Source organism: Pseudonaja textilis, chromosome 1 (assembly GCF_049901715.1).
Source record: "Pseudonaja textilis isolate UNSWEBS1 chromosome 1, rPseTex1.2, whole genome shotgun sequence".
NCBI classification, from domain to species: domain Eukaryota; kingdom Metazoa; phylum Chordata; class Lepidosauria; order Squamata; family Elapidae; genus Pseudonaja; species Pseudonaja textilis.
In genome coordinates this window covers 187,817,545-187,836,941 of record NC_141990.1, presented here as the reverse complement: position 1 = coordinate 187,836,941, position 19,397 = coordinate 187,817,545, and the positions used below count along the sequence as shown (strand labels likewise).

The 19,397-nt window shown below is 36.2% G+C and overlaps 1 protein-coding gene across 4 annotated transcripts in view; it reads left to right on the top strand.

Moving 5' to 3' along the window:
- Positions 1-1,171: 1,171 nt before the first annotated feature.
- The window catches only part of DYNC1I2 (dynein cytoplasmic 1 intermediate chain 2), a 43,412-nt gene continuing 25,186 nt past the window's right edge, over positions 1,172-19,397 (top strand). For 2 of the 4 annotated variants that reach the window (XM_026697062.2, XM_026697059.2), the window contains exons 1-4: positions 1,172-1,353; positions 3,706-3,823; positions 6,902-7,016; positions 13,545-13,635. In XM_026697062.2, the coding sequence (XP_026552847.1) occupies positions 3,716-3,823; positions 6,902-7,016; positions 13,545-13,635 (314 nt within the window). In that variant the 5' untranslated portion in view covers positions 1,172-1,353; positions 3,706-3,715. Of the gene's footprint in view, positions 1,354-3,705; positions 3,824-6,901; positions 7,017-13,490; positions 13,636-19,397 lie in introns of all 4 variants that reach the window. The other 2 variants (XM_087919943.1, XM_087919942.1) reach the window with 1 other exon arrangement.

The following is a 19,397-nucleotide window of genomic DNA, read 5'->3' as shown; positions in this document are numbered from 1 at the left end:
CTTTTTTATGAAGACTCAGTTGAATACAGAAATATTACTTTTGGTCCACCAAACAACCCCCCAGAATTTCAAATCCACGATTCTATTGTTTGCTCAGAGATAACCATGTTAGATGAGGAGGTTCTAGATGCAGCAACTCTAGCTGGTAGTGACCAAACCTTAATACCAAATCCAAGCATACCCGAACAGTAAGTAGCAGCCTCCAGCAGTTTATTTCAGCAGGAATAACATTCTTTGAAATTAATTGATTTTTTTTAATTTCACACAATTTGTGTCCAATTCTCAGAGGCTGCCAGGACTAGTCCCTGGAGTTTTTGTGACAAGGTGTTCTAGAAATAGTTTGCCTCTTGCCTCCTTCCCAGGATTGAGAGTGAATGACTGGCCAAGATCCAGAACTAGAACTCAGTTTCCTGTTTTCTAAGCTGATGCCTTAACTCAGGGATAACCAAACTTGGTGACTTTAAGACTTGTGGACTTCAACTTCCAGAATTCCCCAGTCAGCCTGGGAAATTCTGGGAGCTGAAGTCTACAAGTCTTAAAGTCATCAAGTTAAAGGATCCCTACCTTAACTACCAAACCAAACTGGCTCTCTTAGTTGAACTTACTTCTGAATAAAGAAGCAGTACAGTGGCTTGAAATCAGAGGCAAAAAGCCTAGGGAAGAAAAAACAACAACCCAGAAGTATCTATCTATAAGTGCTGGGGAAAATTTCAGAGAGCCTCTAGCAAAACAAACCTTCCAACCCCAGCATATCACACTATTTCCAGCAACAGACAGAAGATGGACTCTGAATTCACATTGTCAAGCCGGCTTACGTAGATAGGTGCCGCAGGAAAAATCCCATTGATAGCATCGACTTGCCGCATGGCATGCCGGGAATTGTAGTTCTCTTTCCGCATCAACCTTATAACATTGGAGACATTTAGTGGACATTCTTTTTTTTAAAAAAATCTAGTCTTATTTCTTCCTTTCGCTTCTTTGGCAAGAACATGTTTCAAAGAGTGAACAACTTCCCGGCCACTTGTGAAATCTAAAACGCCACCCGCAAGGCCCAAAACAAATAAGAACGAAAGTCGCCAATTTTTTCTCATACGCGCATGCGCTTCGATCATGTATAACTATGCGACCGAGAACCATGACCGACCTCCTGTTCCGTCGGCACGGGTTATTTCCGCGCATGCGTGCTCCTTCGGAGGATGCTGAGCTGTCTCCTGTAAGAGACCGAGCAAGGGCGGCTATCGCCCTTATTTGAAACTCCAGCGGCGGCTTCCTCCGTCCCTTCCCGCTTTTGTTGAAAGGAGAGCCTCGGAACAAGGCGGCAGCGTTCTGAAACAAGGAGGGCCCCAGTGACAGGTTAGCCGCGGGCAGGGGGTGAGCCCATGCCGGTTCCCTAAAATCAGTGCCAGGGCGGCCTCTAGCTGTCCCGCATCGCCCAAGCGGACCCCGAAGGGGCGGGGCGGGGCCGAGGCCCTGGAGGGTGAGGAGGAGGGCGCGAGCCATGACCGGGGAGGGAGGGGGGGAAGGAGGAATAAGGCGGGCGCGCGCCTTTTGCGGGCCACGCCCGGCAGCCGACCCTCTGTTTATCTCGGCCCGGTATCTTTTTTGGGCGAGTCCTCCGGCTGTCCTCGTGAGGTTTTTTTTTTTTTACCCGCAAAGAGGCTGCTGGGTGAGACTTCCTATCTCGCCTCCTTCGTGGAACTCTGTCCTCGGCTTCCTTCGACTCGTCTCTGTCTCTCCTTCCCTCTCTCTCTCTCTCTCACACACGCAGTAGAAACACACCTACCGGTAGTTCCTATTTCCGCAGGGTTTTTTTTTTTTGAAGGAAATACAGGTAGTCCTCGACTTAACAGCAGTTCATTTAGTGACCGTTCAAAGTTTCAACGGCACTAGGGGGGGGTGGAGAAGGGACTTATGGCTGTTTTTTTAGAGTTACCACCTTCGCAGCAACATCCCCCCTGGTCCAAATTCAGACGCTTGGCAACTGGTTCATATTTATGACGGTTGCAGTCTACTGGGGTCATGTGATGATTTTTGGTGACAAGCAATGGGGAAGCCTGATTTCACTTAACCGAGTTACTAACTGATCAACTGCAGTGATTCACTTAACCAGGGAGGCAAGAAAAGTCGCAAAACGGGACAAAACTCACTTAGCAAATGTCTCACTCAGCAACATAAATTTTGGGCTCAATTGTAGTTGTAAGTTGAGGGCGACCTTTACAACCAAGCATCTTGAATGCTTAAAAGAGCAACGCAGTTATGTCTGTGCTCTAAAAAATTACAGTTGAAAGAAAACCTACGTCAACGCCTTAGGCAAGGAGCAAAAGAACCCCCTTTGAACTCCCAATAAACATCTAGATTAAGAACTGGGAACCAGACAGATCCAGATGCTAAATGTATTCCATAATTCACAGCCACAATATGATGGGACACTGATTTAACAAAATGTCAATAGTAACGTATGATTAAGTTTGGCAGATTGAATCCCACCAGGCTCAAGGTTGACTCAGCTTTCCATCCTTCTGAGGTCGGTAAAATGAGGACCCAGATTGTTGGGGGCAATAGGATGATTCTTGTAAACTGCTTAGAGAGGACTGTAAAAGCACTGTGAAGTGATATATAAGTCTAAGTAGTATTGCTATTGCTTTTAGGGTCTGAATGTTTTCCCCACTACAAACTGAAAGTGCTGTCTATCCAGTTAGCTGTCTTTGTTACTACTAGTCCCTATCCTGCCTCTGTTGGCTCTGTCTCAAGGCCCTACTGTGGTCACTTGCTGGCCTCTGAGAATCTAGATAAAGACTAGAGGACTTTATGCACCTTGAGGCTGTCCTTAAATAAGGTTGGAAGAAAGCGGGGAAACGTAGCTTTACAAACAGTACTGCCAGGATGAACTAAGTAAATATATACAGTATAGTAACTAAGGGATATAGTAATAACTAATGGGATATTGCAGAAAAATATGCATGCTTGTGCTGGTGCTGTGAAAAGATGAAAAGGAGGGAGAAGACAAATTACCTCGTTTGCATTTTGTATTGATTGAATCAGTTTGTTTATTCAAATATATATAGTCCTGGTATTTCTTATTATCCTTATATTAAAACAAAAAAGCAAGATCCCCCCCCCCCCCTTTTCTTTATATATGTTTTTATATATAATTGTTGTCACCATAAATGCATTTCAAAATCTGGAGAAGCACAAAAGAGTAACTGTCCATTTTGAGTTCCTGGAAGGATGATTTATTAAATCAATTTGCTTAAAAATGTTAACCCAAAGAAGTTTTCTAATATATTTGCTTAATAGTAAGGGCTTCTTTGCAATATGCATTAGAGGAAAAGGATAAGTTTATGGCAAAAAGTGATTCAACTAAATGTGTGTGTGTGTCTCAAAAATATTAGCTGGCCTTTCAGAAACATTATTATAAATAACTCTTTAAATGAAAGTGGAATGTTCCCTATTCATATGCCATTGATTTTTGTCATCCAGCTTCTCGTTCCTGATTTTTATGTAGCTTGTCTGCATTTTTATTAAATTCATCTAGAGATAAATATGTTTACAGTTTCGTGCAAATTTTGTTCCAAATTTCAGGTGGTAATCCTTCATACATTATTGCCAAGGAACCATGTTTTGTAGTAAGCCTGTTTTATTTTAACTAATAGATATACATATAGAAAAATACTTAATTTTGTATTTGATTTATGCTATTGGCAGGATTCTAACTATGTCTGATAAAAGTGAACTGAAGGCAGAGTTAGAACGTAAGAAACAACGCTTGGCTCAAATAAGAGAGGAGAAAAAAAGAAAAGAAGAAGAAAGAAAGAAAAAGGAAGTAAGAATTTTTTTTCAAATTACACCTAGCAAATAATTTGCTTACATGCTAAAACTTCCTAGTAATTTTTGTGAATAATGTGTGTCAAATTATGAATGCAGTTATATTTCATAAACATCAGATAAATAATACCAGTAATTTCACAGAATCATTTTTTTCTCCCCAGAGTTTACGTAGCTCAATATATGTATTGTTTTATCTGTATCACTACATTACTACTAGTAATTAAAATATTTCTGATTAAATATAACCAAGGCTTCATGCCAAGGTATCTTCAAAAATAGATGCCTTGTAAATTTATGTTTAGAAAGTATCTGTTTTTGTTTCACACTTGAGTTCTTGGTGTATACCATTTGATACCAGTATTTTTTCATTCTTAACTTGTTAAGGACAGTCAAAATTACTTCAATGTTCCATGTTGTTTGATTCAGTTCTTAAGATTCTCTTCTTGAGGGGAAAAAGAATCTTTTCTATTAAAAAACAAATGCAAGAGCTCTGCAAACTTCTTTAAAGTTTTAAATTTGTTATTGTCTGCTTTTCATTCACATTTTTAGCCAATGTTCTGAGGTATTTATTAGCTATATCAATATTTATTTATTTTTATTTCTTTTATTTATATTGCCGCCTATTTGCCCATGGCGACTGGAGGTGGCTTACACAATGTAAAACCATATTTAAAACAGAAAATAAAAATAAAAACAATAAAAACTAACAAAAAGAATCAAATTAGTTAAATATAATAGAACAAAATTTGGGGGAAACAAAACAAAACAAAAAAAACAGAAAATCAAAAACCAACCCCATCCCCTTCTCTGACAACAGCAGATCACACTAGCCACCTGATGGGCTCCATCCCTCCCTGGGTTCCCCAGGCCCGCTGGCAAAACCAGGTCTTCAGTGCCTTTTGGAAGAGAGCTAGAGTGGGGGCCATTCTAATCTCTGGGGGAATGATGTTCCAGAGAGATGGAGCTACCACGGAGAAGGCCTTTCTTCTGGGTCCCACCAGGTGTATCTCCCTCAGAGGTGGGACTCGGAACATTCCCTGCATCCTCGCTCTAATGGGTCGGGTGGATGTGATTGACAAGAGATGTTTCCTTAGATAACCTGGACCCAAGCCATGAAGGGCTTTAAAGGTGATTACCAGCACTTTGAATTGCAGCTAGAAGCAAATCGGCAACCAATGCAGCTCCTGCAGGAGAGGTGACACATGTGCACGCTAGGGTCTGCATAGAACCATGCAGGCCGCTGCATTTTGCACCAACTGGAGCTTCTGGATGCTTAGCAATACACTCAGAAGGGGTGGGGTGGGTTTTCACCTTTTATCTGTTTGCATTTCTTGCTAAAGTTTTGTTCTTTTTTATTTCTGTTTGGCCAATATTGAAGGAAACCTTACCAATTTTTCATTTCTACAAAAAGCCTTCTTATCTTACAATAGCTTCAGTTAGTGACACTTCCAAACTGACATCATCATGCATCTTAGTGGTGTACTTCCTGACCAGCATTATTCTTCTGAGATGAGCCACTCTGACTGCTGTATTGAGTAATTTTTAAGGATCCTAGAGATAAAGAATGTCTTTATTTTTTTCATTCAACTCTTTTTTTAAATTTTTGCATTTTAACAAATGTTAGAACTTCTTTGAAATTAACATTATTTTTCTGTTCAGTATAGTATTTGCTGTTAATATACAATCAATAAAGTCAGCTAAAGCATACATGAACCTATATCACAATAAATTGGAGGTGATTTTTATGAATAGTGATAACGGATGAAATGTTTATGAACAAGTTTAAATTCAGATTATTTGAAAAAGTGTGTTAAGAATTATTAATGATATTAAATTGGAAACTGAACAAGGAGAGATTTAACCTGGAAATAAGGAGAAACTTTCTGACAGTGAGAACAATCAACCAATGGAACAGCTTGCCCTCGGAAGTTGTGGGAGCGCCATCAGTTGAGACTTTCAAGAAGAGATTGGACTGCTATTTGTCAGAAATGGTGTAGGGTCTACCGCTTGAGCGGGAGGTTGGACTAGATGACCTATAAGATCCCTTCCAACTCTGATTATCTGTAGCCATCTAAATTCCTAAGAGAACTCTTTCTAAACTGAAGAGCAGGATAATAAAATTTGTTATGTCAGAGCAAAAGAAAATATATTTCTAGAATGCGTGCAAATTAGTCACTATATCTTGTTCCATAGTAATATTGTCTTTTTTTTTTTACAAAATTATTCTAAAAATTCATGAGAACTTGCGAGGAACAAACTTTTTACTTATAAAGGTCGTATGAAGGAGTTTTTGAATAACTATATCTGGTGGCCTAGAATATATATTTTTTTGGCCATGTATGTTACAAGTACAAATACTAATTTACAGTATATCAGTAAATTATTGATTGCAGGTCTACCTTAGTTCTTATTACTGCTATAGGAACCTGGAATCTGAGTCCTGTTTTTCTACATTGATCTTTAGGAATGAAGTCTTGAAAGTGTTTGCCTTGGCTTATAATTATAGGGTATAATTTCATCCTCACTATGGCCACTATGGCACTGCACAGGATGTGCAGTGTTTCAGATTCAATTTGGAATAGATAGTTTGGAACATGTAGTACCTCTGTCATTAAAACAGCCATATCTTAGTTCCATTCTATGGAATATCTGTATTTTAACGAGTCACATTAAAATGACTGCTTCTTCGCAGATGCTGCATTTCCATTTCTGTGTATTCAAAAACAATGCACAGCCTGAATTATTATGTTCTACTTCTCAAAAAATGGCTAGAACTTATACAGTCCTTTCTCCCTCTTATTTCCATTATTTAAGATCCCCTCTATTATTGATTTTAACAATACTGAATCATAATGCAGAATAATATAAAAAAAGAAAAGAAATATCAAGTGTAAAAGAAAAGAATATATTTTCCTCCAAGTAGGATTGTTGCTATAAAATTTCTTCTCCAGACAGCAAGGTAAGACTTTCAGTAAAGTATTACAGATTTATTATCACTGAATATTTTTATTTTAAAAACGATCTTATACAGTAAAGATGTAAAATGACATATGCATTTTAATAAAATACATAGACTGATCAGAAGAAAGATGCCCTTCCTGCACAAGATGAGTCTGACCTTGAAAAAAAGAGACGGGAAGCAGAAGCTTTGCTTCAGAGCATGGGTTTAACACCTGATACTCCCATGGGTAAGAAGTATATAGAACAAAATGTCATGTAACTGTCCTTCATGCAATTAAACATTAGCACGAAACTTGAGTTACTCACTCATGCATGTACCTAATATGTGTTCATTATCACTACAGTTAACGTAGGAAACTTCTCAGAACACATTGTTCTGGCTGATTTAGAATTATTTTATTAGAATAATGTTACTGATTTCTAATTCTTGCATCCCTTTCTCTTTCATCAACTAAAACTTTTAAGATTATTCCATTAAAATATAAAATCAATGCAGCAAAAGGATTGGCAGCCTAGACTTCCCAGATGTTGTTTTACTACATCTGGATTGTTTAAGATTGCTACTCCTAATTTAAATGTTGCCAAATAAATGTTTTCATTCTTCTTTTTCTAAGCAACTGATTGAATGAAGAATGGGCCTGTCAGTTCATAGAGTAGAAATATGGTCCAGCAGAGGCTTTTACTAGAATTTGGGATAACGCTGGTTTTAGCTAAGTCCACTTCAGAGTTCAGAGAAACTTTTGAAGAAATTGTACCAGAAAGAAAGATATAAATTAACTCTTATATCATTTTCTCCAGTGGAAGCATCCCGTGACTCCAATTCTGCTGATAGGACCTCACTAGGGAAACCGGCATTTCAACTTGAAGTTTTTAAAAACTTTATTTTAAAACTCTTATAAGCCTGTGTTTCCAAAGCAGCTCCAATATTTTCTTTTTTAATTTAAAATAAAATAGTTTTATTTATATTAACTATTTTAAATAAAATAGTTAACTATTGAAGATAGTTACTGCCTATTAGCACAAAGAGTTAGAACTATGCCACAAGAGGGCGCTGCAACATTGCAGGAAACTACCTTATTGGTTCATTCATTCAATTTCCATAGCCACCAATCTCAGACAAGTGACTACTACTTGTCTTTGTTCAAGTTGTTTGAATGAGCCCATTTCTTAATGAATAAAGTAGTTTATTTTATATACAAAAATGATTTATTTCTTTTTAATACGAATCTTAAAAATGAAGGATATATTTTGGAAATAACTATCTGGAATGATAGACATACTTTAAAAAACAAAACATAATTTTCTATTTTTTTAGCATTAGAAGCATTTAGGAAGTCTTTTAAACACTGGTTTCAAAAGTACATATTTTGTTTGCTTTAAAAATTATTTGTTATCTGAAATAAATAGTCAAAGATAAATTGACTATAGGTCAAATTTCAAATGTTATTTGGCTGTGACATTTTTAAATTTTAGATGAGAAACATGGGGAATTTCACTGCAAAAGATAACATTCCTGGTCCATATGAAATAATTATAAATGTTCCTTTCCAGTTCTTGTTGTTCATGCATACATATAATATGTAACCTACCCTTGGAATTTCTGAACTCTGAGACTTATTTTCAAATGTGTTAAGGTATTCTAATTGAAAGGAAGATCTCAGTCTTCATTAGAGCACCAGAAATTACTGTGCTCGATTTCTTTGCATAATAACTGCATCATTTTCTGCATCTCTATTAGAAGTAAACATTGCATTGTTTGGTAGTCCTTATTACTTAGTAAGTTCTGCGAGGGCAAATATTTTTTTATCCCTTAGATGAAATATTGTCATTACTTTCAGTATTATTTTAGTTAGGTAGTTCATGAGCGAGAGCACCATTAACCACATATGGTTCCCATCTGTTTATGAGGGTTCTCATTATCCTTAATACCAGGAAATGGAAAGTATTGAAATAAATAACTGCAGTTTTGCCTAAAGGGGCCAAGAACCATAATCCCATAGTAGGCAGTTTTATAACAAAATTGGATATTTAAATTTTTAAAGTTTAGTTTTTAGATCCTGCATTAATTTAAACTAATTTATTAACTGTTTAATTTAATAAACAATAGTCAATTTTATTAAGTAAGCCTTAAGTGCTAATTCAGCAAGATCTTTCATTTTGCTTTGTTAATGCAAATTTTCAGTATGTTTTGAAATTCTAATAGCAAGACTATTATGGAAATAAAATAATGCTATTTTCACTTGGTTGCATTTTTAAATATTTCTTATGCTTAGGTAAGGACTCCTGCAAATGTGAAATTTCCATTCAGAGTGCCATGAACAATAGAAAAGCTTTTGAAACTAAAAAAAAAATCACATTATTAAGTATTTTAAATGTTTCAATCCAGAAATATTTCATGAAAATTACTGGGAATGAGAGAAGTTTAGTTTACTATGAGATTACTATGAGATCCTACTAATGTAAAATAGCCAGTAGATGGCAGCAGTGACTAGTTAAAATACTTTATTTATAATCCAGAGATACAGGGCCTCTACCTTGACAATGACAGAGTATTGTACAGATGAAAAACATATAATATAAAAAAACAAAAAATAAACAGGAGTATATGTAAGAGTAAAATAAACATGCCCTAATCAGAATAGATACTGCACATCAAATAGACATACTTCAACCTATGTCACAACTTGGGGAAAAATAGGTTTTCAGAAATCATTTAAAGGTGGAAGAAGGCGGAGCCTCCTCGCTGACGGACCGTAGATTGTGACTCTCTGTGGCTATGGTCCGTGCTCTTTCATTGGAGAGCCCCGATTATTACGATTAGGGGCTGAAGCTGCCTTGGAGGGGCGGAGGAGTAAGGGGAAGCCGCAAGCCAGGTTGAGGGGAGCCCCATCTCCCCACTGGGCTTGGTCTTTTTCCCCCTGAAGACGACTGCAGCGGTGGTTTAAAATGGCCACCCCGAAGAGGAGGACTCAGCTGGATTAAGATTTGTGCAGGAGGGAAGAAAGAGGTGGATAACATCTGAACCGGGACAACTGGGCAATACAACTAAACAAAAGTACCCTGGGATTAAGGTAACATGGAATTTTTAAGAAAAGAAAAGTGAGCGACGAAATTACAAAGGGACAGGGGGAAAAAAATAAAATATTTTTGACAGCTAAGCGGGGCTTCAAACCAGGAAAGGAAGAAGCTGGAACTAAAGATTTAACTAAATAGGACTAAAATATTTTGGGAATAAACAGGCATAAAATAAAGCTGGATTTAAGATTGTCAAAAAATAATAATAATAAAGTTTACAAATTGGAGACTGGACTGTGCTGGAATATTGAGGTTCAAAAAACCCTAAATAAAAAAATAGGGGGAAAAGGTGAAGACTTTGTATAATGGAGAGTGCCACCTTTTGACAAAAACGTAAGCTCAAACAAAAGGGAAAGCATCCTGTTTCTGAATGAACTTGTGTGGATATAACATTAAAGAAATATTGAAACAAAGTAAGAATCTTAGAAAGTGAAAGTAGAACCAGAATAAAGAAAAAAGCAAGGAAAGACTGACTGTGGGATTGATTGATGTTTTTGGTATAGACCCTCGGCTGGAATAACTGAGAACTTTAGAAAATTGAAAGAAGAAAGAAGGAAAGTAAAAGTTTTTTTTGTGGACTTTAACGATCATAAAATATAAGAGTGTGTAATGATGCTATCTCTTCGGGAATTAAAAATGGAACTTGAAAATATGAGAGAATTACTACAGGAAAGAGACGAATCACTTTGCTCTGTGCTAGAAAAAATGGAAATGGCGATTGAAGAACAAGAAGAAAGAGCTTCAGAGGAAGAGGAGTCGATTCAAGGAGAAGATATGTTAAATAGACAATTAACACAAAGAACACTACAAAGAAGTGGAGAAAGAAGGAAGGTTAAAAAGTTGAAATTTAAGAAGGCAATCAAAAGGGGGAATGCCTGTGAAGTCAGGAAAGGCAGAAAGACCCAGCAGAAAAGGGGAAAGGAAGATATTAAGAAAGAGAGGGATATAAACTGGAATGAGAAAAGATATGGGGAAAAGAGGGGGAGGAGAAGCAGTAAGAAACAGGTGTACGAAATAAAGAAATACGGAAATAGTAAAATGTTGAAAAGAAATTGTTTTTTCAGAGATAATGGTTGATGAATTAAAAAGGGGATTCTGCAGGGTGACAAGGGGTAATAAGAATATTTCTGCAATTAAGAATATTTAGAAAATAGGGTAATATAGATACTGATAACTCTTATTAAAAATCAAGGGGGGGGGAATATGCTGCGGAATCCAAATGAAAAGATGTAATGATTATTATTGTAACTTCTTAAAAATAATGGTTTATTGGGAATCAAGATGAGGGAATAAAGGTATATTTTAATCATTGAGGTGTCACACTGAAAGCAGTAAAAGGGGGGAAACCTATACTTGTTTTTTTTTTGTTTTAGTGTTAAAATTTGTATTAATCTAGAATTTATAAAAAGAATGTGTAATGGAAAGGGAATATGACAGACTAAAGAACCAACTAAATTAATAAGTTAGTATAGACTATTAAAAGCAAGGAGAGACATTGTTACCTTTTTTATTATTATTATCATTATCATTATTATTAGGCAAACATATTGTTTATCTTTATTTTTAAAATAAATATTAAAGGATTATATTTGAAATAATTGAAATGAAACAAAAAGATGTTTCGACTGAGATTAATGAAAGAGGCTAGAATTAATGTGTTTGTTTCTCTCCTTACTGAAAATTTGGAAAGGTAATAATAGAATGAAGTATGCATATAAGAATGTATAATTGCTGTCATATTTGTATGTATAGGTGATGACCTGGAAATATGTTGTCCACTAAAAATAGATTTTTTGTTTTTAATGTGAAAACCTAAATAAAATTTGTTAAAATAAAAAAAGGAAATCATTTAAAGGCTTGCAGAGGCAGGACTCAGGACCATCCAAACCTCTATTCCAAAAAGCAGGAGTCATAACAGAGAAGGTCCATTTCCTAGATTCCGTCACATATGCAGCTCATGTGACAAAGCAAGTATACTGGCAAATGAGTATGTAGCCATAATTGCTTGTACTACTGCATTCTGGATCAGTTGCAACTTCTAAATTGTCTTCAAAGGCAGGTCAAGTAGAGTAAATTGCAATAATTCATGTATGAAATGATAAGACATAAGTTCCTGTGAGAAGGGATCCTTTATCCAAGAAAGGTTGCAACTGGCATATGAGTTGAATTTGAGTGAAGGCTGTCCTGGCCATAGATGTCACCTCCTCTTTAAGCAGGATGTCTTAGTCCAGGAGGATGCCCAATTGTGTATCAGTTCTTTTATTGGAAAATACCCCTAATTTAGAACCAAAAATAGAAAATTTTGAGCTCTGGAAAGATTATTCACCTCTAGCCTCTCAGGGTTGAATAGCCTGCCTGCCTACCCTACCTTCAACCCTACTCCAGTTTTAAACAGGGACTCTTGATTTTAAGTCAGCTGTCTCTTTAAAGTAATCAAATAATTGTTTGAGTTAGTATCTAACACTGGTTGTGAGGTGTTTTTTTTTTCAGATTAATATTTAAGGTACAGCAGTGAAAGAAATAATGTATGCAAATTTTGCTAGAATTTTATCAATTTTATCAGTTCTATAGTTAAGTTTAAGCTGTTTAAATATATTTTACCCTCTATTAGTGCTTATATTTTAATTATCTTAAAATATGGAGTGAGCAATGCTGCATAGTACAACAGTGGAACAGGTATTGGCTCTCTCCCATTTTCCTTTATTGAAGCATACTGTGAGTATGACTTTGTAAAAGGACACTGTAGATCAAAGCCAATATTTTTAATCACAATAATGATGAAAATATGTTTAGTGTAGGAATGATTTTCTGTGAAAAATTCTGTTTTCTCTAAGATCAAGTCAGTAAAGAAACATGCAATCCTACTCTCTTCAGTAATTAAAAAAATCATTTAAGGTTAACTACAGCCACTTAACATTTCAGAATTTTTTAAATAAAACTTAAATGTGAGAACTGGAAAATAGAGAATGTGCTGAAAATAAATTATTTTCAATACATAATAGCATGTTCTACAAGTCCTTATCTGCAAAAGGTCCTAGGATCCAGCATCAACCTCTTCTACTTCTCTGTAACCTCTAGTTAGGTTCCATGAAAATTACTTCTCTGCAACCTCTAGTTGCAGAGAGGTAATTTTCATGGAACCTATTATAAGCCACCCAGAATTACCTTGTAGGAGAGATGGAGGCATAAAAAATTAATAAAATTAAAATAAAATAAGTAACCTTGACTGCTATTCTGTTGTTTTTCTGTAGCAGTTTTTCAAGATGTCTGGAAAGGATAATCATCTTAGTTCTTTCTCTGCTGATTCTAATAAAACCTTTCCCCAAAACTTATGGGAATTCTACATTGCATTTTTAATTACTTAATTTCTAAGAAAAGATTGTTGCCATTATATTAATAATCTATATTTTCCTTGCATTTTAAGTAAATAACATCTTTTAATATTATCCCAAAATGCATTTAAATGGCAAATACTGCATGAATATCCAGCATGATATGTTAACATTGTCTTTTCCCTTTTTTTTTTCTATTGTTCATTTTCATCCATTTTATTTATTTTTGTTTTCTTTTGTTTACCATCACTTTTTTAATGCTTCCATGTTAAATTAATTTGGAAACGTCCTAAGCTGTGCAACCTCTACGACTAGTAACAGCGGATACCTGTCTGTTTCACTATTTAGTCCCTCCTCCTATGTCTCCATCTTCGAAATCTGTGAGCACACCAAGTGAGGCCGGAAGCCAGGATTCTGGTGATGGTGCTGTTGGTTCAAGGTATGTTTTCTCAGAATAATTGATATTATGAAGTATAAAATACTTTGTTAGGGTATTTTTCAATAATATACATATATCCAAAGATATAGCCTGTTCTTCTTGGCATGTCACAAGACATATCCCAGTGGCTTTCTCCTCCCTCTATTCAGCAGAATTTGATTGTACACTGACAGTATATTGCTGTCTAAAAGTGGAAGCCAGTGCCTTTCAGTTTCTCAAGGCAGCTTCTTTTCCATTAAGCACTCTTGCAAAAATGTGTCTTGAACTGTACTAAATTCTCAGCTGAAACTGGAAAACCAAATAAGAAAATGGAAGTGGTTAAGTTGAGATGACTGGTATGTTTAAACTAAGGACAGAGAATCCATACAATATGTTCCTAATGTTTCTAATTCCTCTACTGATATTTTCCTAATGTTGCATCTTGGAGTGGCATTCCTTTGAATAAAACACAACTTGAACAATTTAAATCATTAATTTAAGTTGTTTCATTTTTACAGGCAAAATAAGTAATCAGATATTTATGATCAAGTATTCTTTTTAGTGCTGCGGTATATCAAAATTAGTGCTTGGTTTTGCTTCATGGAAAAGCTAGTATGTCTGATAATTGACAAAATTGTTATTGGCATGGGATGAGTTGGGAAAAGAGATAGAAGCCTTGGTAGCTTACTAAACAGATTTGAAAATAACGTCATCTTGTTCTGTGGCCTTCCACTGCTTTGTATGTATTGATTGTGGTGATATCTAATTGGGTGTTCTCCTCCTGTTCTTCCTTCCTTGTCTTTTTGAGTTGTGCCATTAGATTTCTTCTTTTAATGTCCCAAGTTTCTACATTTCTACCACTGTACTAGCGTTTCTTTCTTTTAAATATTTAAAGGATCTGTTAGAGCAAATTTCGCAAGAAGTAAAAAGGGGCAGAAAGACCTGCTTCTATTAGTGTAAGTAGCTGTGTAGTCTACAGGTTGAAAAATAACGATTACTACTTAATTTTTTTAAATCTCTGGTTTACTATTAAGAAATATAGTAATCACTAGATTTATTTAACCACAGCCAGTTTAACATAATCATGTGCTCAGTTTAATAATGTAGAGAAGGAGTTAATTACACCTTTAAGCTATAAGTTTCACTTGTGCCTATAAGACTTGTATAAGTAGAAGACAGGCAGATGCTATGGAGTGTGAGTGGGTGCTACAGAAGGTTGCTGCAGGCAGGCACTATTGGAGGGCAGGTGAAAAAGCAGCAGGAACAATGTGTGACCTCCTCCTGACTTCTGCCTTGACTTTGCTTGTGGGTAAGTCAAGGAACGTTGCAAATCACATGACCACAGTTTACTGTGATGTTGTAATAAGAAGCTGAGCACCAAGTGGTTAGATTGGGCATATTTGACTTTGAGGATATTGTGACAGTCAGAACTCTGAGGACTGAGTGTAACTCCCACTCATTCAACACCATTGTAACTTTGAATGGTTGCTCAACTAATAGTTGGAATCTGAGAACAACCTGCAGCCTAGTTTCTTTGTATTAATTGGTGTTATTACTTACCTCAGAGTTCTCTGACACAGAATAATGTCAACAGGATGTGTTTATTGTAGGTTTCTTCTGATAAATAGTATATGCTATAGATTCAAATGTTATAGCAAGTACAATTCTGAAGATCGTACTTATTCTTAGTATTTTAGTATAAACTGGAAAAAAACAGCTTATAGATTTTTTAAAAACTACCGTTACTTATATTTGCTTAGAAATGCTGAATTAAATGTATACAACAAATAATATATCTATAGGGCCCAGTATGACCTTATAGGCATTCCTAAAGACTCCACCTTTAAAGTCTTCTTAAAAGTATTTAGTTAAGAAAACTAAAAAACAAACTAAAAAATCATACATTTAGACAAATAGACAAAAAAAATTAAGGCAAAATACATACTTTGAAAAGAATATTATTAAATATAAAGATAACAAAAACATATTTAACAATTATTTTACCAATAACAAGAAATCAGGAAGGTGGCAGAAGCATTAAACACCAGTATTAATAATAAAAGTTTATAAAGAAATGGCCTATACAGCTGTAAAATTATAAAAATGAATTATTCATCTTTTATTGCATGTTGTTAGGAAAATCTCCGAATACACATTCACGTATGAATTTTAAATTGCCCTTGGGAAGTTTTTACCTGACTCAGAAAGCTTTCTTGTCACTGATATGGTTGATTTGATAAATCTGAGTGATCTTTGTATGATTGGTGCCAACATCTGCATGACCTGGCATGATTGCTGCCAACAGTTTTAAAAGATATGCTCTAGATAGATAGAATTTATTATGGTGACAGACCAGACTTCAGAATAAAATATTAGAAACAATGCAGGGTAAGAATGTTACATAAGTGATGCTGCACTCAGCAAACATGCGAACATAAACTTTCCTCCTGATTTTAAAACTGCAGTGATCAGTGGAATCATCTAGGCAGTTCTATGGAAAACAGTTGTATGGTTGGGCAATATCCTAGTGTAGGTTTCCATCCTGCCCAACAGTTACTGGGAAACTACATGCTAAAGTTTACCTCAAAGCGTAGACATGTAGATCAATTTGGCAGTGCTTCCCCCAGCTCACCATGGCACCCCCTCAGTCTTTACCAGGAATTCCCACTGCTTTTTGCTTAATGACCTGCACATTTTAGGGTTACAACAGCAAGCAGGATTGCCTAGATTGCTATCACTAAAAGCAGTTGGCTGATGTCACACTTTACAATCCGATCATTTAACAATCCCAATCCCAATCCCAATTGCCATCATAATTCAAGAACCATCTGTTCATTTTTGGGGTGGCTAGCCTGAAATTACACATAACTGATTCCTTGCCACCCTTCAATAAGATTTGCTTTGTGATTTTCAGTGCAACTAGGAAGTAGAATGCAATGTATAGAATACTTGGAACTAATCTTACTTGCTTACCAGCCTTTCTTTGTCCTACAGTGGTAAGCATATTACAACCATTTCATCCACAATATTTTATCCAGTAGAGATATTCAAGCCTGATGAGTCATATTTTTAATAGAATCCCAATAAAATATGTAGTCTGCTATGATTTATTTGCTAATTATACATTTATATAACAATTATCTTTTAATAAACTTATAATTCATCACTTTCCCATCTTGCTGATATAGTTTCTATGAATTTATTAAGCTCATTTGGCTGCTGATAAATTTACAGCTATTTCACTTGATGGTGCAGCTTGGGCTGTCAGGCTATTATATGTCATTTTTTCCTTCTCTTTGTGTTTTCCACAAGTACAGGGTCTGCTTTTTTTTATCAGCCAAATGTTAATTGATTGCAGCTGGAATTGATCAAGTGACTTGTTGCCCAAGCTTGACATCATGAGCTAAGAGAAAATGACCCACCCCAAATCACCTATTTGTCTTTCATATTTAAGGCAGGACTAGAACTCACAGTCTCCTGGTTTCTAGTCTGGTGCCTTAACCATTAAACCATACTGGGTCTCTTGCTATAATATGCCTTCTCGATTCATATTCATTTAAATTTGTTAAGAATATTTACAAAACAAGTCAGCATAGTGTTTGACCTCTTAATGTCCCCAGAAAGCACAGTAATGTAATCTCTTATAAAGAAAGTGCAAATAGTTCTAAACCTGCTGAAAGTTTTTAAGATCAAAGAAATCATAGCGCACTGGTAAGCCACCTGTTTGATTTTTCAAATTTAGGTGAATTAATTGAGTTTGAATGAATCAATAAATGTTTCCCTTTTTTTGCTACTAACAAAATTGATTAAAAACAAGATTTAAAATATAATGAAATTAAAAATATAATAAAATAAGATTAGACAGTGCAATGTATGTTCTTGAAACCTTGGGTAACCAGTAGAATGAGAACTAATGAAAAGATTAATTTTTTTAAAAGGCAGAAATTCAATTATTATTCTAATAGAGCCAGTAATTACAATCATAAGTCATTGCAGTATTTTAACCCCAAGAACCATCTTTTATATGAACTTGCCTGAGGACTTATGTTTGGGTCTGCTCTTTGTCCAATGAAAGCACAACAGACTATTTTTAGTAGTTTCTCCAAAAACTTGACATATCATCTGTGACATTTGGCTAATTTCCCCCTACTTTTAAGGAGGCTTTGCAGATACAATTCTACAAACATTTTTCTCCACTTTTACCCTTAAAATCTGTTATTCGGCTATTATGTACCGTGTTTCTCCAACAATGCAACCTCCCCCAATAGGAAGACCCAGCATGTTTTCTAGGCATAAAATCAAATTAAGCCCCTCCCCCCAAATTTAGGCCTATTTTAAAATATGCAAAATGGGGGAAGGGCGGGGGGACTAGCCATTAGGAGCGCAATTCCTCGCCACCAGCTGCTCCTAATGGGTGATCATGGCAGAGCGCGGAGAGCTCCCTACTCCTGCCAAGCACCTTTGCGGCAGACCCAAGACCTTCAGCGCCCACCACTGTTGATTTCCCTTCTGCCCATGCCGCCACCGTGTTTGGAGCTGCCACTTCCACGTTTGGAGCACCACTGCTGTTTGGAGCTGCCGCTGCGTTTGGAGCTGCCGCTTCTGCATTTGGAGCTGCCGCTGCGTTTGGAGCTGCCGCTTCCACGTTTGGAGCGCTGCCGCTGTTTGGAGCACTGCTGCTGTTTGGAGCTGCTGCTTCCGCATTTGGAGCTGTCGCTTCCACGTTTGGAGCACTGCCGCTGTTTGGAGCACCGCCACCACTCCAAACATGGCGGCAGCTCCAAACGCGGAAGTGGCAGCTCCAAACATGACGGCAGTGCTCCAAATGGCGGTGGCACTCCAAATGGCAGCGGCACTCCAAACACGGAAGCAGCAGCTCCAAGCGGGGCAGCGGAATGGGCAGAAGGGAAAGCAACAGTGGTGGGTGACCAAGGTCTTGGGTCTGCAGCAAAGGTGTTTGGTGGGAGTAGGGAACTCTCTGCGCTTCGCCATGATCACCCATTAGGAGCGGCTGGTGGCAAGGCTGCCTGCAGGGCGCTCTAGATGAGGATGCAAGGGGGGGAATTAAGTCACCCCCGAAAAGACGGCCTAGCCATTTTTTCGGGACTCAAAAAAATATAAGACCTGGCCTTATTTTATGAGAAACACGGTAATTACAGTAATGTTTGTTGGTTGGTTGCTTTTTGTGAATCTTTAAGATGTCTTTCTTAAAGGATATAAATGAGCATTATTGGATTTAAACTTTTATATGAAAGATTTTGAATAATGGAAAATAGCAAAGTGTAAACCCAGTTATACTCAATATACATGGATCTCAAATTATTTTCAAGTTGCACAAAACCAATTTGATTATTTATAGTAGGGCAGAAAATCTATGTATTCAGAGTGTAAAGTTGGCCTTTTTGCATACAATAGGAGGAAATGGGAGTTAAAGAGTTAACTGAACACTTTTTATAATGAAGGTAGGACAGAAAGCTAAAAAAAACTGGGAGAAAGATGTAAGAGAGAGGCAGAGTAAAAAAGGAAACAGAAAGTTAGAGGATTTAATTAGCATATATAAAAGAAAGACACTAGTTGCCTTTGAGACAGAACAGAATTCTGTGCCTGAAAGTATCAATATGTATCTTATATTATCTATTCATACAATATTATAGTTAAACAGAATTACTTATAAACAACTGTTCCTCTGAATAAATGAGAAATAGAATGTAATAATTCTACTCAACGTTGAAGATAACACTCCTCAAAGAAAAAAGTTGATAAAAAGAAGATAACATTAATAT